This window comes from Corvus brachyrhynchos, unplaced genomic scaffold (assembly GCF_000691975.1).
Source record: "Corvus brachyrhynchos isolate BGI_N302 unplaced genomic scaffold, ASM69197v1 scaffold68, whole genome shotgun sequence".
Taxonomy (NCBI): Eukaryota; Metazoa; Chordata; class Aves; order Passeriformes; family Corvidae; genus Corvus; species Corvus brachyrhynchos.
The window spans coordinates 1,976,593-1,993,051 of NW_008240039.1; the positions used below are offsets into that span (position 1 = coordinate 1,976,593).

General features: G+C 49.5%; 1 protein-coding gene across 1 annotated transcript in view; it reads right to left on the reverse strand.

Moving 5' to 3' along the window:
* The window catches only part of MXRA8 (matrix remodeling associated 8), a 17,403-nt gene extending 1,467 nt beyond the window's left edge, over positions 1–15,936 (reverse strand). Inside the window, exons 1-8 of the mRNA XM_008641163.2 lie at positions 15,676–15,936; positions 10,602–10,622; positions 9,702–10,010; positions 8,299–8,400; positions 5,896–6,354; positions 2,172–2,330; positions 1,640–1,670; positions 1,050–1,126 (exon numbers count right to left, since the gene is read on the reverse strand). Of these exons, the coding sequence (XP_008639385.1) occupies positions 1,050–1,126; positions 1,640–1,670; positions 2,172–2,330; positions 5,896–6,354; positions 8,299–8,400; positions 9,702–10,010; positions 10,602–10,622; positions 15,676–15,724 (1,207 nt within the window). The 5' untranslated portion in view covers positions 15,725–15,936. The remainder of the gene's footprint in view (positions 1–1,049; positions 1,127–1,639; positions 1,671–2,171; positions 2,331–5,895; positions 6,355–8,298; positions 8,401–9,701; positions 10,011–10,601; positions 10,623–15,675) is intronic.
* Positions 15,937–16,459: the final 523 nt, after the last annotated feature.

Sequence of the window (16,459 nt, forward strand, 5' to 3'; positions counted from 1 at the left end):
CAGCAGGAAAACAGCTCTGACTTCATTTTAGCCCCTGGCATTAATCAGTTGTGCAAACTTAAGGTCCCTGCTCCACAAAGGCACCACAGCTCCTTCCAGATCTGGATTATCTCCTCAAAGCTCACCTGGAGGTGACTGATGCAATTATCCACAGAGTTTGCTCTCCTGGCACACACAGAGAAGGATTTTTGCAACCCACTCCCTGCAATTCCTTTCTTTACTTCCAATTTTGTATCTCTCTTGTTTACTGGGGCCTTTACAGCAATTCTTGGGACCTGAGGTTTGCCAGCTTGTTCTTTTAAAGGTTGTACCTTTACTAGGGATGTAAATTTAAAAAAAAAAAAAATCAAAGGGACAATTGTTTCCTGGTTTGTCTGGCAAGCTGCAGCAGGTGTGAACCTGGCATCATGGCAAGGCTTCAGGAATCTCAGGGTGGTGCAGACGAGCATCAGTTTTGTGGAATGGATTCGCTCCAAGTCCCAGCAAGAACCAACCCCTGATCAATTCTTGATACAAAAAACTCAAGGCTGCACCTTCAAACCCCAGCAAGGAGCAGCATCCATCTTCAGGAATGCTGGAAATTCCCCAGCTCAGTCCTATATATCCCCAAAAAAATACTTCCACAGTGTGAGATGAGCTTCCTTCCCCTCTTTCCACTGTCTTCCATTTTACCACGAGTTCCAGGAGGATTTGTATTTTCTCTTTCATATCTCAGAGCTTCTCTTGCAAATTTTCTTCCTCTCATTCTCTGTTTATCTGCCTTAATTGCTACCACAGATGTTGACAGAAGGCCCAAACGTTCACTGAATGATTTGACATCCAGGGAGGAGGAAATCAGAAAGTTAAACCAAACTGGATTCAGCAGAAGGTGGAGGTAATGAACTCAGCTACCTCAGGACTTCTCTTTACCCAGTTTCGGTCAAATAAAGTCCATACACCCACTGCCAGAGGTTAAGGAATAGGTTAAGTCACTTCGAAACATCCAAGTGCCATTAGAAATTTCAGATTTATAAGGATTTTGCCCTGGTTTGGTGGCCAGGGATACCTACCCAGCCTGACGTCTTCACTTTTGTGTGGGGTCAGATCTGTCGTGTCCACTGTAAATTCTTTAAGATTCACATCCTTCCTGAAAAGGGAATAATGGTGGGAAATGGTGTTGTCCCATCCTTTAATAACTGGCCCCTTCCACATTTTTTCACAATAGCTTTTCTTCTTTAGAGAATTTAGTTTATTTAATTTTTAATTTCCCCCCCCCCCCCCCCCCACATGTTTGTCCAGAGCTTCGAACAATGGGCAGCCAATCTGTACTGGAATTTCCTTCTCTCTTCCACTCTAATCATATCAAATAAGCTCTGGAGGAGCCCAGGTCCATGATCTTGGCCTCATCTCACAGCAGATCTGGGCATTATTCCTTTACCACCAACTCCCCAAGACATCTCACACAAACTTCATCTGTGAATCAGTTCCCACAGTATAAAAAGAGGAAATTCAATTGCCAAATCAGCCCTACAACCCATTTTCTCCTTCCACTTCCTCCTCCTAACCAGATCCTCAGCTGCTTTAGGCTCTTAGCTGAGGAAGGGGGCCACGAGTTCATTTTTATGCATTCCAAATTAATAAACTCTGTAATTATACTTACTCTCCATATTTCTTCACATTGTATTCATAACCTAAACAGGAGGAAAAAGCAGAATGAGCAGTCACAGCCAGCCCAGACACATTCCTGGGGTTTGCTTTTTGTGTGGCACCCAAAACCAGTGCTGTGGGTGTCACCCAGAGGTCCCAGTGTCCCTTTCTGGAATTCCAGAGTCACCCAGCACACCAAGGCCTTGGACACCTGAATTCCCAAGGGACAAATCCCACCTGTGAAGGGCTTTTCTTCTCCCTTCCACAGAGCAACTCAGCAAATCACGAGTGGGATTCAGCCAAAGCTTGGACTTGGAAGTCTTTTCCAATCCCATCGAGCCGTGAAATCAAGGCCTGGAAATTTTTACACCACTCCACGGAATCTCTCTGTGAGCCAGCCCTGCAAATCCTCCCCACTGGGCAGATTCCTGGTTGTCCAGGAGGGGATCCCTGCCTCCAGCACTGTTCCTTGCAGGAATGATTTGCACAACAGTGTCCCAGGGTGTCCCTCCAGGCAGGACAGGGCTGGTTTTCCCTGGACTCACCTCTCTGCCGGCGCTTGCGGGTGATGAGGACCACGATGATGAGGAGCACGAGGAAGAGCAGCAGCGTGGCCAGGATGTAGCCCAGCTGCTGGAAAAAGTGCATCCTGCTCTCAGGGATGATGACATTGATGACATTGTGGCCCCTGACCACGTTTGGATCTGAGGGAAGGAAAACAGGGGGATCACTGGGAGTGGCATCCAGAGAAAAGCAGGATCACAGGTGGGAATGTTCAGGGAGAAATTCTTGGGAACTGCAGGAATTAAAGGGCAAATCAGTGCCTGATTTACAGCACCCTGCACCTTTGGCAGGTGAGAGATGCTGTGCTCTTCACCAGCCCATGATTCCCAGGATTTAACAGGATGCTGCACATCCCTTCCCTGCCTGGCCCTCAGCAGAGGGGAATTTCAGAGCAAAGCCATCCCCAAACCTTCCAGAGGGTAACACAACCCTCCCCTGGGTCCCTCACAGCACACACCCCACACTGCTCTGCCTCCAAACAGCCAGAGTATGAAGCAGCCCCTCCCTGCCACGGGTTATAATTTACAGAGTGGGAAGAGTTTTCAGTGCCAAAGAATGAGTTTCCTTTGCAATGAAATAAAAATCGATAAAATTAATAAACCCCCCCCCCCCCCAAAAAAAAAACCAAAACCAACGCCACAGAGAAAAGCCAAGATTCCATTCCTTCTGTGGGTGCAGCAGCATTTCAGTTCCACAGCACGGGGAAGGGGAGCTCAGAACTTTTACGTGGAACATTTTTTTTGTAGATCTCAACTAAATAGGTCAATGTTTTACACATGTAAAGGGGAAGTGACTTCTCTGCTTGCAAGAGTCAGAGGAATGGACAAAGCCAGCCCAGGCACGGATGGAATCCCACAGGACTGTGCTGGGAGAGGGTTTTTTCTTCAAAACAGAGCTGAAATGACACCTTCATTTCACCTGAATGTTCACAGAGCACCAGGCAAGAACAGCATGGAGCCCTCACCTCCCATTCCCTTGGGAGTTCCTCCCTTCCCCAGAGGGAATAAGGGGAAAAATGGGGGGAAATACCCCAAAAGCCCCAGTACCCTTTAGCAGATGTGTTCTGACACTTCAGGAAGTGCAGGCACAGGGACTGATTCCAGTTTTTTAGGCAGTTTATTTCTTTCTAGCATTTAAAAACCACCAACCCAGCAAAAATAAAATCAAATAAGGCAAGAGTGGATTGAAATAAACACTCTGAAACCAGAGCTGATTGTTTGCTAATGCCAACAGCAGTCCTAGAAAATCAAAAAGCTTGAGCAGCGTGCTCTGTTCTGGTGGCCCAGTGCTCCACTCCAGCAACACTCTGCTTTTTACTGGGATTTCCAGATGCCCTGTGCTCCCTGGATGCAGTGCTGGAAAAACCATGGGGTTTTCAGCGCTGCCAAGCTAAAAAATATCAAACCCAACCAAAAACCCACTTGCAAAGCTGCAAACAGCACATGTGACAGCTCTGCTTTGTCACATCCCTGGCTCCTGGAAGGCCAGAATGAGATGGTGCCACAGCAAACAGAGGAATTCTATTCCTGGCTTTTTGCTTTCCCACAGTACTGCAAGACAGGGGTAAGAGCTGGGTTGAACTTTAGGCAACACCAGGGAGGTCACTGCAACAACAAACAGCAGAAACAGAGATTTAATAACTTTGGGCAATGGAATAGATCCCATTTTATAACTGGGGAAACTGAGGCACGGAGGAGCAGCTCAGTCCCACCAGTGAATGGCAGTGCCCAGAGCAGCATCACACCCAGACTCTCCTCATCCTACACCAGAGGTTAAGCTGGGAGGATGAAGGTTGATCCTGTAACCAACATCTGATCTCTCAGCACATCTCACACCCATCTGCCCCAAATTCACTCCCACGACACTGTTTACCCACTGAAAAAGAAATCCTAATTGTGGAGGGGAAAACTCGGGCCAGAGGTACCTTAACATGACTTTCCCAAAGTGTCAAGGACCAGATTCTCCTGCTGGAAAAAGTGGAGAGCTCTCCACAAACCTGGCAGAGGCAAAGGGCTGCCAATATTTTAGCACTAATCAGGAGACTCGACAGATGCCATTCTTCAGAGCAAACCCCGAGTAAAAATGCTCCAGTCAGTGGACATCCACCACATTTACAGTCCTGAGCCTGAGAGCAGCACTGAGCCCCTGCTTCTATTCCAAACAGGATGAAGTTTCCTGTCTGAGAATGGCTCTGGAGCTTGGAGCAAGGCCAGGAGCTTGGCTGCTGCCTGAAAAAAAGCTCCTTGCTTTGCTTTTGTTGTCTCCCCGTTTATGTTGTGCTCCCCAGAAGAATTCCAGGCAGTTTTTCATGGAATGGGGCAATGCCTCAGCCTCCCCTGCTGTACCCAAGCAGGGCAGGTCCCAGCAGGAGCAGGCTGGAAAAGGAAACCTCTGGATGTCTCCACTCCTTGCACGTTCCCATGGACTCAGCACATTTTTGTGTGTGGTGCTCTCAGCCCAGCTGAGGGGTCACTGCCTGCAGGGGCCAAACTCGTCCCAAAGCTGCTCTGTTTGACAGTGGAAGTGGCTTTTGTCACTCCAGCACTGAGGGCACCACAGCCAAGCTCAGACAGCCCCACCAGGTGAAATCACTCAGAGATTCCACCTCACTCCTGAGCAGCTAGGGAACTACTCAGGACAACATCCAGGAATAAGAGGAATAAATTCCTGGGTAAACAACTCTGGAAACAGGATCTGGTTTCCATCTGTGGTTAAGGCTCAAGGGCTGTGTGCAGGAACTCTGATATTTGGATGTCCCAGTCTCCAGCCACCTCTCCTCAGCACTGCCTGGATTTTCTGGACACCAATCTTAGCCCCAGGGAAAAAGTTTAGATTTCTATGACTGGAGAAGGCCAATTTCTACAGGAGAAGAAACCTATTTAAAAATGTATGAAGCAAATCAAAATTCTATATTAAACAGCCAATAAATATTAAAACACAATGAATATTTTAAAGTGTTAATAAAGAACTATACCCGAAAGACTTTAAAAAAAATATTAAACTTAGGATTTTTGTTTTCTTTTTCTGCCTGAACGAAGCGTGATGGTTTTGAGTTTGGACAGGCTGACAGATGAGAGCTCAGTGCAGTGGAAAATATGAAAATTGGTTTATGGCACACACAGAGAAGAGAAAAAAAAAAAAAAAAGAAAAGCTGAAGGGTGGAGGAAAATTCCTGGTGGTTGATTCTGCATGGTCTGGCACCTTGCACAGCCCAAACATCCGTGCAAAGGGGAGAGAAACTCTGGTGAGAAGAGTTGTGACAGCAAAGGCAGGGCTGCATCAACCCCCTGCCCACACCTTCCCCTGATCCATAGAAGCATGGAGGAAAGGGAGCTGGACAGAAATACAACACAAAGGCAGCTCGTTTGCCTCAGGGCCTGTCAGCAATGCAGAACTGCCCCAGGGCAGGGGGACAGGAGCTGCCCTGTGCCCACAGCGCTGCAAAAGGGGGACTGACCCCAACGATGGGGGGGACACCCCACGGCATCCTCACTGCCCCTGTGATGGAAACAGCTTGGGAACAACTGGACCTGGGCTGGCTGAGCTCCTTAGAGCCCAAAGATCCAACTGCGGATACTTCCCCTCTGTGAAAAGCCCACAAACGAAGCAGAGGAGTTGTAGAGTAATTTATCCAACCAAAGGGAGCGAGTCTGGCTTTTCCTAGCGGGATTTTCCACACATCCCCACCCAGGAGAGGCCACTCACCTGCAGCCGGAGCCACGCTGTGCGTGGTGAGGTTCACCACCTTCCTCTCCCTGGCCGGCTCCGTCACGGCCAAGTGGTAGATCCTGCGCTCGTGCAGGCCGCAGTAGTGGTGGTGCAGGTGGCAGGAGTAGGTGCCCTCATCGGCGCTCTCCAGGTGGGAGATGAGCAGCGAGAAGTCCCCGAGGGCGAAGGCGCTGCGGGTGACGTTCATCTTCTGCCGCAGGAACAGGGGCCCGTAGGAGCGGCGCTCCCCGGACGCGTACAGGTCCACCAGGCGGTCGGCGCGGTCGTGGGGGACGCCGGGGGGCTGCCGGTCCCAGTGCACCACCTGCTGCTCCTCCTCGCTGTGCCGCTCCGTCCAGATGTGGTTGCGGTTGACGCAGGGCAGCGTCGCCGTGCTGCCCTCCGGGGCCACCAGCACCGGCTTCTCACCGTCCCAGTACTCGCTGGCTTCCTCGCCTGGGCAGGGGGGAAACACAAGCTGGGCGACCTTGGAATGGGTGTTTTGCCCCAGCTGTTCTATTTTTCCTCGCCTGTCTTATTTTTTCTCTCCACGTAAACGACTTAAGTTTGCTTCCCTGGTTTATTTTCCTTGGCCAAAATCAGTAAAATTTTGGCCCGATTTGCTGTCACACACCACGATCTCATGGATGTGGTTGATGCGAAATTCCCACTCGAGTCCAAGCGGCAAGGACGCCCAGGCACACCTGAGACTGCTCTGAGCTCCTGAAATCCCCAATTCCAGGTGTCACAGACACCCAGGCAGACCCGAGATTGCTCCCAGACCCTGGAATTCTCAATTCCAGCTATCAAGGATGCCCAGGCACACCTGAGATTGCTCCCAGACCCTGGAATCCCCAATTCCAGGTGTCAAGGACACCCAGGCAGACCTGAGATTGCTCCCAGACCCTGGAATCCTCAATTCCAGGTGTCAAGGACACCCAGGCACACCTGAGATTGCTCCCAGACCCTGGAATCCTCAATTCCAGCTATCAAGGATACCCAGGCACACCTGAGATTGCTCCCAGACCCTGGAATCCTCAATTCTGTGTGTCAAGGACACCCAGGCACACCTGAGATTGCTCCCAGACCCTGGAATCCTCAATTCTATGTGTCAAGGATACCCAGGCACACCTGAGATTGCTCCCAGACCCTGGAATCCTCAATTCTATGTGTCAAGGATACCCAGGCACACCTGAGATTGCTCCCAGACCCTGGAATCCTCAATTCTGTGTGTCAAGGACACCCAGGCACACCTGAGATTGCTCCCAGACCCTGGAATCCTCAATTCCAGATGTCAAGGATACCCAGGCACACCTGAGATTGCTCCCAGACCCTGGAATCCTCAATTCCAAGGGTCAGGGATGCCCAGGCACACCTGAGATTGCTCCCAGACCCTGGAATCCTCAATTCCAAGGGTCAGGGATGCCCAGGCACACCTGAGATTGCTCCCAGACCCTGGAATCCTCAATTCCAAGGGTCAGGGATGCCCAGGCACACCTGAGATTGCTCCCAGACCCTGGAATCCTGTAACACACCCCCTCCAAAAATCCCAAAATACCCCACAGGGGTAATGTGTCCTCTCCACTGCAGCAGACAATAGAGAAAAAACACCTTTATCTTCTACATCCTTGGCCATTTCATGAAGCAAGGCCACTTTCTTTCTGTTCTAACTGAGAGTTAATCTCTTCCTTCAGAAAGCAGGAAGTATATTCCCTCCACAGGCTAAGAATGGAACGAGGATCTTCACCCCAATCCTCCAAGCAGGAAATGCTTTCCTACCCACAAAGGCCCTAATTACTGGAGGAGCTGAAGCAGCACTGCTCTGTTTGGCTCTTGAAAAGGAATAACAGAAGAGGCCAAAGCACAGAGGAGCAGACTGGGGCTCTCAGGGTGATTTTATTGCACTGTGAGAGCAGCAGAGGAGATGTACTTCCATCCCAGCAGCTGCACTGGGGTTATCCAGAGGTTTAACTGGATTTTAATGGGTGCCTGTGTGGATGGGTGCCTCTCTCTGCAGATGCCAGCAGCTCGCTTTTAGAGCTGGGCTTAAGGTGTGGTAACTTGAGGTGGGTTTTTAAGTACAGGCTGCCCAGGGCAAGCTCAGCAACCAGAGCACAGGGCAGGTCCTTGTGGCTGAGCTGAGGGCAGGGATTGTCAGCAGGGGTGTGCTGCTGCTGCAGCAGGGACAGTTTGGTGACTACCAGGAGCAAACATCAAGCTGAGCAGGCTCCTGACAGTGTTTGGCCAAGGAAGAAGAGAGGTTTGTAAATAATCACACTGAGTAAAGCCTCTGCAGCTCAGGGAGGCAGACAGCAAACAGCACAGGGAGCACCACGCTCAGCTGGTGCTTCCTGAGCCTCCTGAGGCACCTGTGAAACCTGGAGCTGTCACCACACCCACCTCTCTTGGCGATGACCAGCTGGATTTTCACAGTTTCGTACAAGTGGCAGTAGTGATGGTGAAGATTACAGGAATATGTGCCTGCATCACTCTCTGCAACACCTGGGAAGAGAGGGGAAGTTGAATGTTTTATACTGAGACAATGATTAATTGTGTCATTTGCAGTTTCCCAAATCCTTGTCTGGATGCAAAATAACTTCCTTATCACCAGGGTGGGTTAAACAGAGACAAATCATCTCACCCAATATAAGAATTTGGTGACCTAATAAAATAATTCAGTTTATTCACCCTTGTGAGGGAGGCATTTGTATTAACAGGTGGAAAGAGGAAGCTGGGTTAGGTTTAGCTGGGAGCAGGCACAGGAACAATGACCACGGAGTGTTTATAGTTCAGGAACTGAAGCACAACCAAAGGGCCACAAAAAGCCCAGGTGGCTTTCAGGTTGTTACAAATTCTCCTTTAAAACAGGTTTGTTTCAAATAAAAGACTCAGTGCTTCAGAGAACCTCACAGAATCACTGAGGTTGGAAAAGAACTCCAAGACTGAGTCCCATCTCAATCCCCACCTTGTCACCCAGCCCAGAGCTCTGAGTGCCACATCCAGTCCTTCCTTGGACACCTCCAGGGATGGGGACTTAGATCTCCCTGCGCAGCCCCTGCCAAGGCCTGACCACCCTTTCCATGGAGAAATTCCTCTATATCCATCCTGAACCTCCCATGGGAGGTGAAGCTGGAGACTTCACTTGGAAGCAACCTCAATCCCCGCCTTGTCACCCAGCCCAGAGCTCTGAGTGCCACATCCAGTCCTTCCTTGGACACCTCCAGGGATGGGGACTTAGATCTCCCTGCGCAGCCCCTGCCAAGGCCTGACCACCCTTTCCATGGAGAAATTCCTCTATATCCATCCTGAACCTCCCATGGGAGGTGAAGCTGGAGACTTCACTTGGAAGCAAAACCAGAAGGCTGCCCAGGAACAGTGCATGGCTTTGGGGGCAATTCCTCAACCTCTTCCTGCCTTGAATCTCCAGCTGAAAGCTCCACTTCCCTAAGTGCCCAAGGAGCAGAAATGAATTAATGTGACTGTCCAGGTATGCAGGTATTCAGTCAGAGGGAATGCTGAGAGGGTTTTGATCTGCTGAACATGCTTAGCTGTGCAGGTTGTCTGGGACAGACCTGGATGTGCACAAGTGACCGGAGCACTGAGTGCCACATCCAGGGATGGGGACTCCACCACCTCCCTGGGCAGCCCCTTCCAGACCCTGAAATTCCTCCTGATGATTAACCTCATTAACCTGGTATTGACTTATTTATCAAAAACATGCTGCAAACCAACCATTTGCACCAAAACCCACCAATCCCATCGAGCCCCGAACCTTCCGCGGGGGGGAAAAAAAACCTCCGTACCTTTGATCACCAGCGAGAAATTCCCATCTGCAAACGCGTTCTCGGGCATGAGGATCCTGCCCTGGTTGTAGGAGCTGTAGACTCGCTGGTCCCCAGCTGAGTACATGTCACAGAGCCTCTCCATCCTGCTGTCCCCGTAGTAGGAGCTGAGCAGGTCCCAGTGCACCACGCGCTGCCGGTCGTTCAGGCGGTCCTGGGTCCACACCATGCGGTGGCTCTTGCAGGGCAGCACAGCCTGGGAGCCCAGCACCGCGCTGATGTTCAGCACAGACACCACCACGCTGGCTGGGTTGGAGGCATCAGCTGGGACTGAAAGTCAGGAGCAAACAGCAAAAAAAACACTTATAGGGTTATGGAGTTAATGGTGTGTGAAGGAGGCGCTGGAGTGGGAGTGCTGGAAGCTCTGCATATTTTTGATTCTGGTTTCAACACAGGGCACTCTCATGGAGAATCAAGGAATCCTGAGCTGGAAGGGACGCACAGGATCATGGATTCAACTCTTATCCCTGCACAAACACCCCAACAATCCCACCCTGAGCATCCCTGAGAGCAGTGTCCAAACGCTCCTGGAGCGCTTGGGGCTGTGCCCATTCCCTGGGGAGCCTGGGCAGTGCTCAGCACCCTCTGGGGGAGAATCTTTTCCTAATAAAGAAAACTGTACCACACTGATTTCATTCAGTGAAAGCAATGTCTGTTCTCAGGGTTGTACACTTGACCTGTCCTACCCACCCTTCCTAATCCTGACCCCAGTTTAATCCAAGTTTGGAGACACCAGTGCAATGGGATGCATGACCCATGGAAGTTAGCCATGAAAGCCCCAGTGCATGCCATGGAATCAGGGTCCCTCTCACTCCTCCTCGTGATCACAAACCCAGGCAGATTTACAGAGATGCCACTCACCTGAATATGAGCACACAGAACCTGTCAAAGCAGAAAATAAAGAGTGTTACTGACAACAAAAGGAGGAAAAAGCTACAGACACACTCCAAGCCAGCAGCCACCTCTGTTAATGCTCCATCTATTCCACCCTTCCCTATCAATGTTTATATCTGGCTGCTCCATTTCCCACTCCTGCCACACACTTTGTCTGCACAGTTAATTCTGAGATGCTCTGCATGCAGCTCCAGCTCTCTCCAACTCACATGACTCAGATCCACACAGGAGGAACTTTGCCAGGGATGAACCAAGGCCTTTGGTTCCGCATTTCTCCGGGCCAGTCCCTCCTGCTCCTTGTGTGGGAGGGGTCTCGAAGGTCTCCTGGCATCACGCTTTTGATTCCCAACACAACACCACCATTCATCTCTCCAACCAGCCAAGCCCAAGTGGGTTCCATCAAAATCATTGGAGGTTTTGTCCTGCTAATGTCAGAGGCACAATGTCCTCCAGACAAAGGCTGTATTTTTTTTTTTTTTAGCTCTGGAATTTATGAATTTCAAACGAGTCCAAATTCAACTCCAGACTGGGGGTATTTTAGCACACCCCCAGTGCTGAGAATAAACTTGGTTTCCTCCCCTTTTCCCATCACAAAACACTGGGCAGGGACAGCAGAGAACAAAAACTGAGCAGCACTCTCTGTTGAACTGCCAGCTCAAAGGCACTCCAAACAGGAGGTATTTCTTCCTACATTTATAATCTCAGCATCACAAAGAGAAAAATCAAATCTTGGACAAGGTCTGTACTCTCTGTATATAAGAAAGAGACATCATAATTCCATCATCTGATGGTCTCTCCTGACAGGCTGCAAAATATTTCAGCTGCAGCCCCTGCCTCTGCAAGCCAGGACTTAGATTTAGCTTAGAAAAACAAAGGAATGATTAAAAAAACCCTTCCACAGCACCAAAAAAGCCAGGAAAAATCGGTGCCACTTGTGACAGGCCACCAGCTCCCAGCACAGCAGAGGTGTCAATGTGCTCAGGCAATGTCCCCGCGGCTGAATGGGTGTGGTTTGCCCCGGGGCAAGGGGACAACGCGATGTCGTGACACGAGCAGCGATTTGTGAGCTCGGGAATGGTGTCTGAGGCTGCCTCCGGCGCCCTGCACGAACAGCAACTTGATTTGGTGCGACAGAAACATCCTCTGCTGGCTCAGGCAGAGGAATGAAGGCATTTACTGCTCTCCTTTCCTCTTGCGAGTTAATGGGAAAAACACGGAGCCCCAATGAAGCATCGTAAATCCAACGAGTGCCAAAAGCTCAGCCAGCCACAGCTCTGAGCTCACACCAGCCCCTGGTTCTGCACCTTTCTGGACCCCTGCACCTTCCTCCTGCCAGGGCAAGCACCATCCTTCCCTTCCCTGCCCCTTCCCAGGGCAGCCTGCTGGAGCCTGGGCAGCCACGAGCACTTCTCCAGCACTTCCAAACACAACTCTCTGTCAAACAGGGGCTTGGCTGGGATGGAACAGCTTCTAGATAAGAAAAGCTGACGTCTTTTGGGTTCTTTTCCCCTCCACTCTTAAAACTTCAGCCAGGAACAGGGCAGGAATGTTCCTGGTTTCTCATCAGGTCTTTCCAGGTTTGCCCCTCAGTGCCCAGGAGATGCTGCATCCTGCTGGGACCAGGGAAGAGCCTGTGGATTTTATATTTTGCTTTTTATAGACTGGATTTGTGACTTGCTGGCTGCTGCCACACAAAGCTGGGTTGACACCACAACAAAACCCATCCAAGATGAGGTGAATTAAATACTGGAGCTCAGCACGGAGAGGTGGAAGAGAAAGGGTTTCTCACTTTGTCTGTGCACACACAGAGTCTGGACAGAAACTTTGGGTCTGAACCTGCTCTAGGATATCATCCATAGTTTGACAAAATGGTGCAAATATCAAAAAAAAAAGTGATCACAGCCAAGCAGCAAAATTCTAGAAGGGGAAAAAAAAGGATAACTCTTCACAAGAGGGACAGGAACTCCAGCAGACAAAGAAGGAAGAACTGATTGTTCTGGTTCCCCAGCCACGCTGGAAATGTGCTCACATCCATCAGCTCGTGGGGAAGGCTCAAACTTATTTGACAGAGCTGTAAATGAGATCACTCAGAAATCTGAGGAATCTGGGATGTCTCCGCTCTCTTGCACGCCTGGAGAAATGGAATTTAGAACAGCTGACCTTCAATAACCTGAACAGAGAGCAGCAGTGGAAGGAGGAATGAGCCTTTTCCTCTTTTCAGTGCTGTGGGGAGACCAGCAGAGCAACCAAACGCTGCTTTTTAAAGGCATTTTATGACACAGCAGCTACTGAACAGAGATAAAGGCACAGCCCAGCAAAGGTGACAGCTCCTGAACTGCAGCTCTGGGGTCAGCTGGAAGCAGGGATTTTGATGAGTCACACTTCCCAACCTGCAACTGTAAAACCAAAGAGTCTTCATGCACCTGGTGAAAGCTCTGACCTCTGTCATCACAGGACTCCAGGAGCTTCTAAGCCTCAGCTGCCTTCAGAGCTGTCAACACAGAACTCAGCTGCGGCTTGCATTTTCAAATTTCGAGTTCCATGGGATGGAGAATCACTTTGTCTTCTCTGGGTGATGTAACCACAAAAAAAAAAAAAAAAAAAAAAAAAAAAAAAAAAAAAAAAAAAAAAAACACAAAAAGAAAAAAACACCAAGAAAAGAAACCCCAACAAAAGACAATTCTGTGCTGTCCCCTGACATGTTCTGTGCTGACTCAGCAGGATCCCAGAGATCCTCTGTGGTCCCACGGTATAGGAAGAGGAAAGCAGCCTGGAAAACTATTTCTTAATCCCTTGTAAAAGGCAGAGCCAGCTCTTACTTCTTGAATCCCATCCATTTTTCAAGTGAAGAATTAAAGCCACAAAAAACTGTGGGCAAACCAGAAGCAAAAGGCTCGGGCTGTGAAAGATGTGTGACATGCTCAGAGCTCTCCAGGCAGTGTCCTTGGAGCAGGGCAAGCAGAAAACTGTCCCTTGAGTCCTGCCTGAAGAATTCCAGCTCTCCTCTGCTCCTGGGACAGAGGAGCTGCTGCTCAGGTCGGTGCTGATGAAACCACTGAGTTTTATATATATATTTTATATTTATATCCTCTTATTCACAGGATGAAAAACGACCAGAGCAGAAAAGACATGTTTTTCCCCAGATCTGTGTGTGCCACATGCCTTATTTCTCCCATGAATCCCTCAGTTTATAGGGGGTTTAATGGGCTCTGTAGAGTCATTACACAATTGTGGGAAAAGCAGCAGCCTGTTCCCCAACCCTCTGGGGAAGGGCAGTGGCTCCATCCTGACTCTTTAGGGGGCTGAGAGACCCTGATGGTTTTTGATGCAGCAGCATCAAGGTGACAGTGAAATAAATGACCCCAGCTCTTCTCTGGGAGCCAGGTTTGTTAAATCCACTGACCAGGAACCAGGAGGAACATCTGGGCTCGTCTGGAGGAGGGATATGGTGAGCAAAACAGCTGCACCTAAACTTCTCCCGTTCACCTCCCGTCCAGTCTGCAAGACTGAGCTTTTCAGTAAAACGAAATTTCCCTTCAAAGCTCACTGATGGTCAAGCTGGTTTGAACTGGGCTTTTCCCTAAGTCTCTGTGTTTATTTTCAAAGACTTCCTGGGACAACTTTCCCAACAGCAGAGTCTCCCACTTCCGAAAAGGATGTCAGAGCCCTTAAGCACCCATCCAGCCCCAACAATTCCAGCAGTCCCTGCAGGCAGGAACACGCAGGGAGCAGGAAGGTGCTGCCTGTGCAGAAAGGAAAAGCTTTGTATCTGCTCAAGGAGCCCATCCCCACCTGGGGCGCAGACAGGATCCCTCAGAGATCTGCCCCAGCTTTGTGACAGGCAGCTGGGATTTCAGCTGAGCTTTAGAAACCCTCCCCTGCTTTGTGTGCTTCCCGTTGGCTGCAGGCCCTCGGAATGGTTTTGTAGAGCCATTCCAAACACAGAGCTCTTCCTCCCGGCGAGACATTAACACTTGAGGGAGTGGTTCCTCTGCAGGAGGGATCATCCCAGCGCCATGGAACAGCTCAGATTTCCTCCCTTCTCCCCTTCCCATCCTCACCATTGAGTTATAACCTGATTTGGGTGGGCTCAAACACCCAGGTAACTCCAACATCTCTGTCAGAGATCCTCCATCCTCAGCTGGGACACCTCTGCAGCAGCCCAACCTGCTATTCCTGCCCTGGCTGCTCCCCAGGCTCTGCCAAACCTCCCTGGGAGTCACTGGACTGGTTGGTGCTTCTGGAGCACAGAGCTGTCGCCTCTCCTCCTCTTTAACCCACCCCACACACCAGATTTCTGAGTCACTTTAACCCTTCTGTCCCTATGACTGATCCCATAATTTGCCAATTCCTAAACCCTGCCTTGGGGCATTGCGAGAATGCCGTGGTGACATGGAAAGTGGATTAATTAGAGAGCAAAGGGAGAACTCCTCACCTCATTCCACCTCAGTGCTGAGGAACTGAGGAGCTCAGGTGTCAGCCACAGCCTTTTAAAAGAGCTGGGAAGAGCAGGGGGGTCACCAGTCCCCAAAAAACTTGTGCTCCTCACTTCCTACTCCTTTCTTGCACCTTGCTACCCAAAAATGAATTCTGTGTCTGTCTTTATGCTGACAAGAGGAAAAGAAACCCAAAAACCACACTTCCTTTTTTCCTTCCATCTGAACCCTCACACACACGCACCTCCAGCTGTTTTTGCTTCATCAAAAGTAAAAAATGACCTTAAATCATCTAAATCTGACTGTGAAAGCTTTGCTGTACTCACATCCAAGCCTATTGGCTTTGAATTTGCTGATAGGAAAAAAAAAATTGCACAAACTTGCTGAACAGAGCTCCAACAACCTCAAACATTTTTCCATTCTCTCCCCAAAAAAGCAGAGGAAACCCACGATTCTATTCCCTCCCCAGATGAAAACAGAGCAAATTTAGGAATCTGAACAAAGTCTTACAAAGACAACAGTTCAAAATCTCGTAGCCAACCCCCAGCACCGTTGTGCAGCTGAAATAAAAACAAGTAACACCACACCAGCAGCTCACAGCTTACTTTGCTGAAGCAAAATCTGCCACAGGAGGAGTTTTGCAAGTTGCTCCATTTCTTCGGCTTCTCGGTGTTTTCGCCTCTCTTGAAAAACAACTTAGAGGCTTTTTTTTCCTCTAAACTTTCTTTTCTGTAACTGGAAAACACTATGACCTCATCAATCTACATCCCCAGAGCTGTGGACAGCAGCTCATATTCTGCAGGATTACTCCACCTCCAACTTCCAACTCCCCACCTCCCCACTGCCACTCCACCTCCTTCCCTTCCCTCACACTTTCTGCAGATCCCACTTCCCCTCCCTCTGGGACCTTCTGATCCCTCCCTGACTCTGACATCAAAGTTTCATCGGGTGAAGTTGGTCCCACGCAGCCCTGGGCTGACAAAACAAATCTTTCTCCCTCCCCCCTGGGGATGGAACCAATTTTCCTCATGCTTTACTTGATCCAGCTGTTCCTCCCTTTGTCTGACACTCCTCCAGCTGTCTGCTCCAGACTGGATTTATTCTGCTGCCTTCAATGGGGTTTTGATCTTGGTCTCCTCATATGGTTTTACTTCGAGCTTCAGTCTCCAAAGACAACCTAGAAAACAATATTTACTCTGTCCTGTGATTTGTAAGCAAGGGCTGGATATTTGCAGGAAAATTACAATGAGTATAAAGTCAGGAAATAGAGTATAAAATAGGAAATAGAGTAGCTGCTGCTGGGATATTAAAAGTGAAATTACATATTACAGGAAAATTAAAATATGGTCGATTTTTCTGTTTTCTTGCATTCTGTTGTCAGGTTGTTGT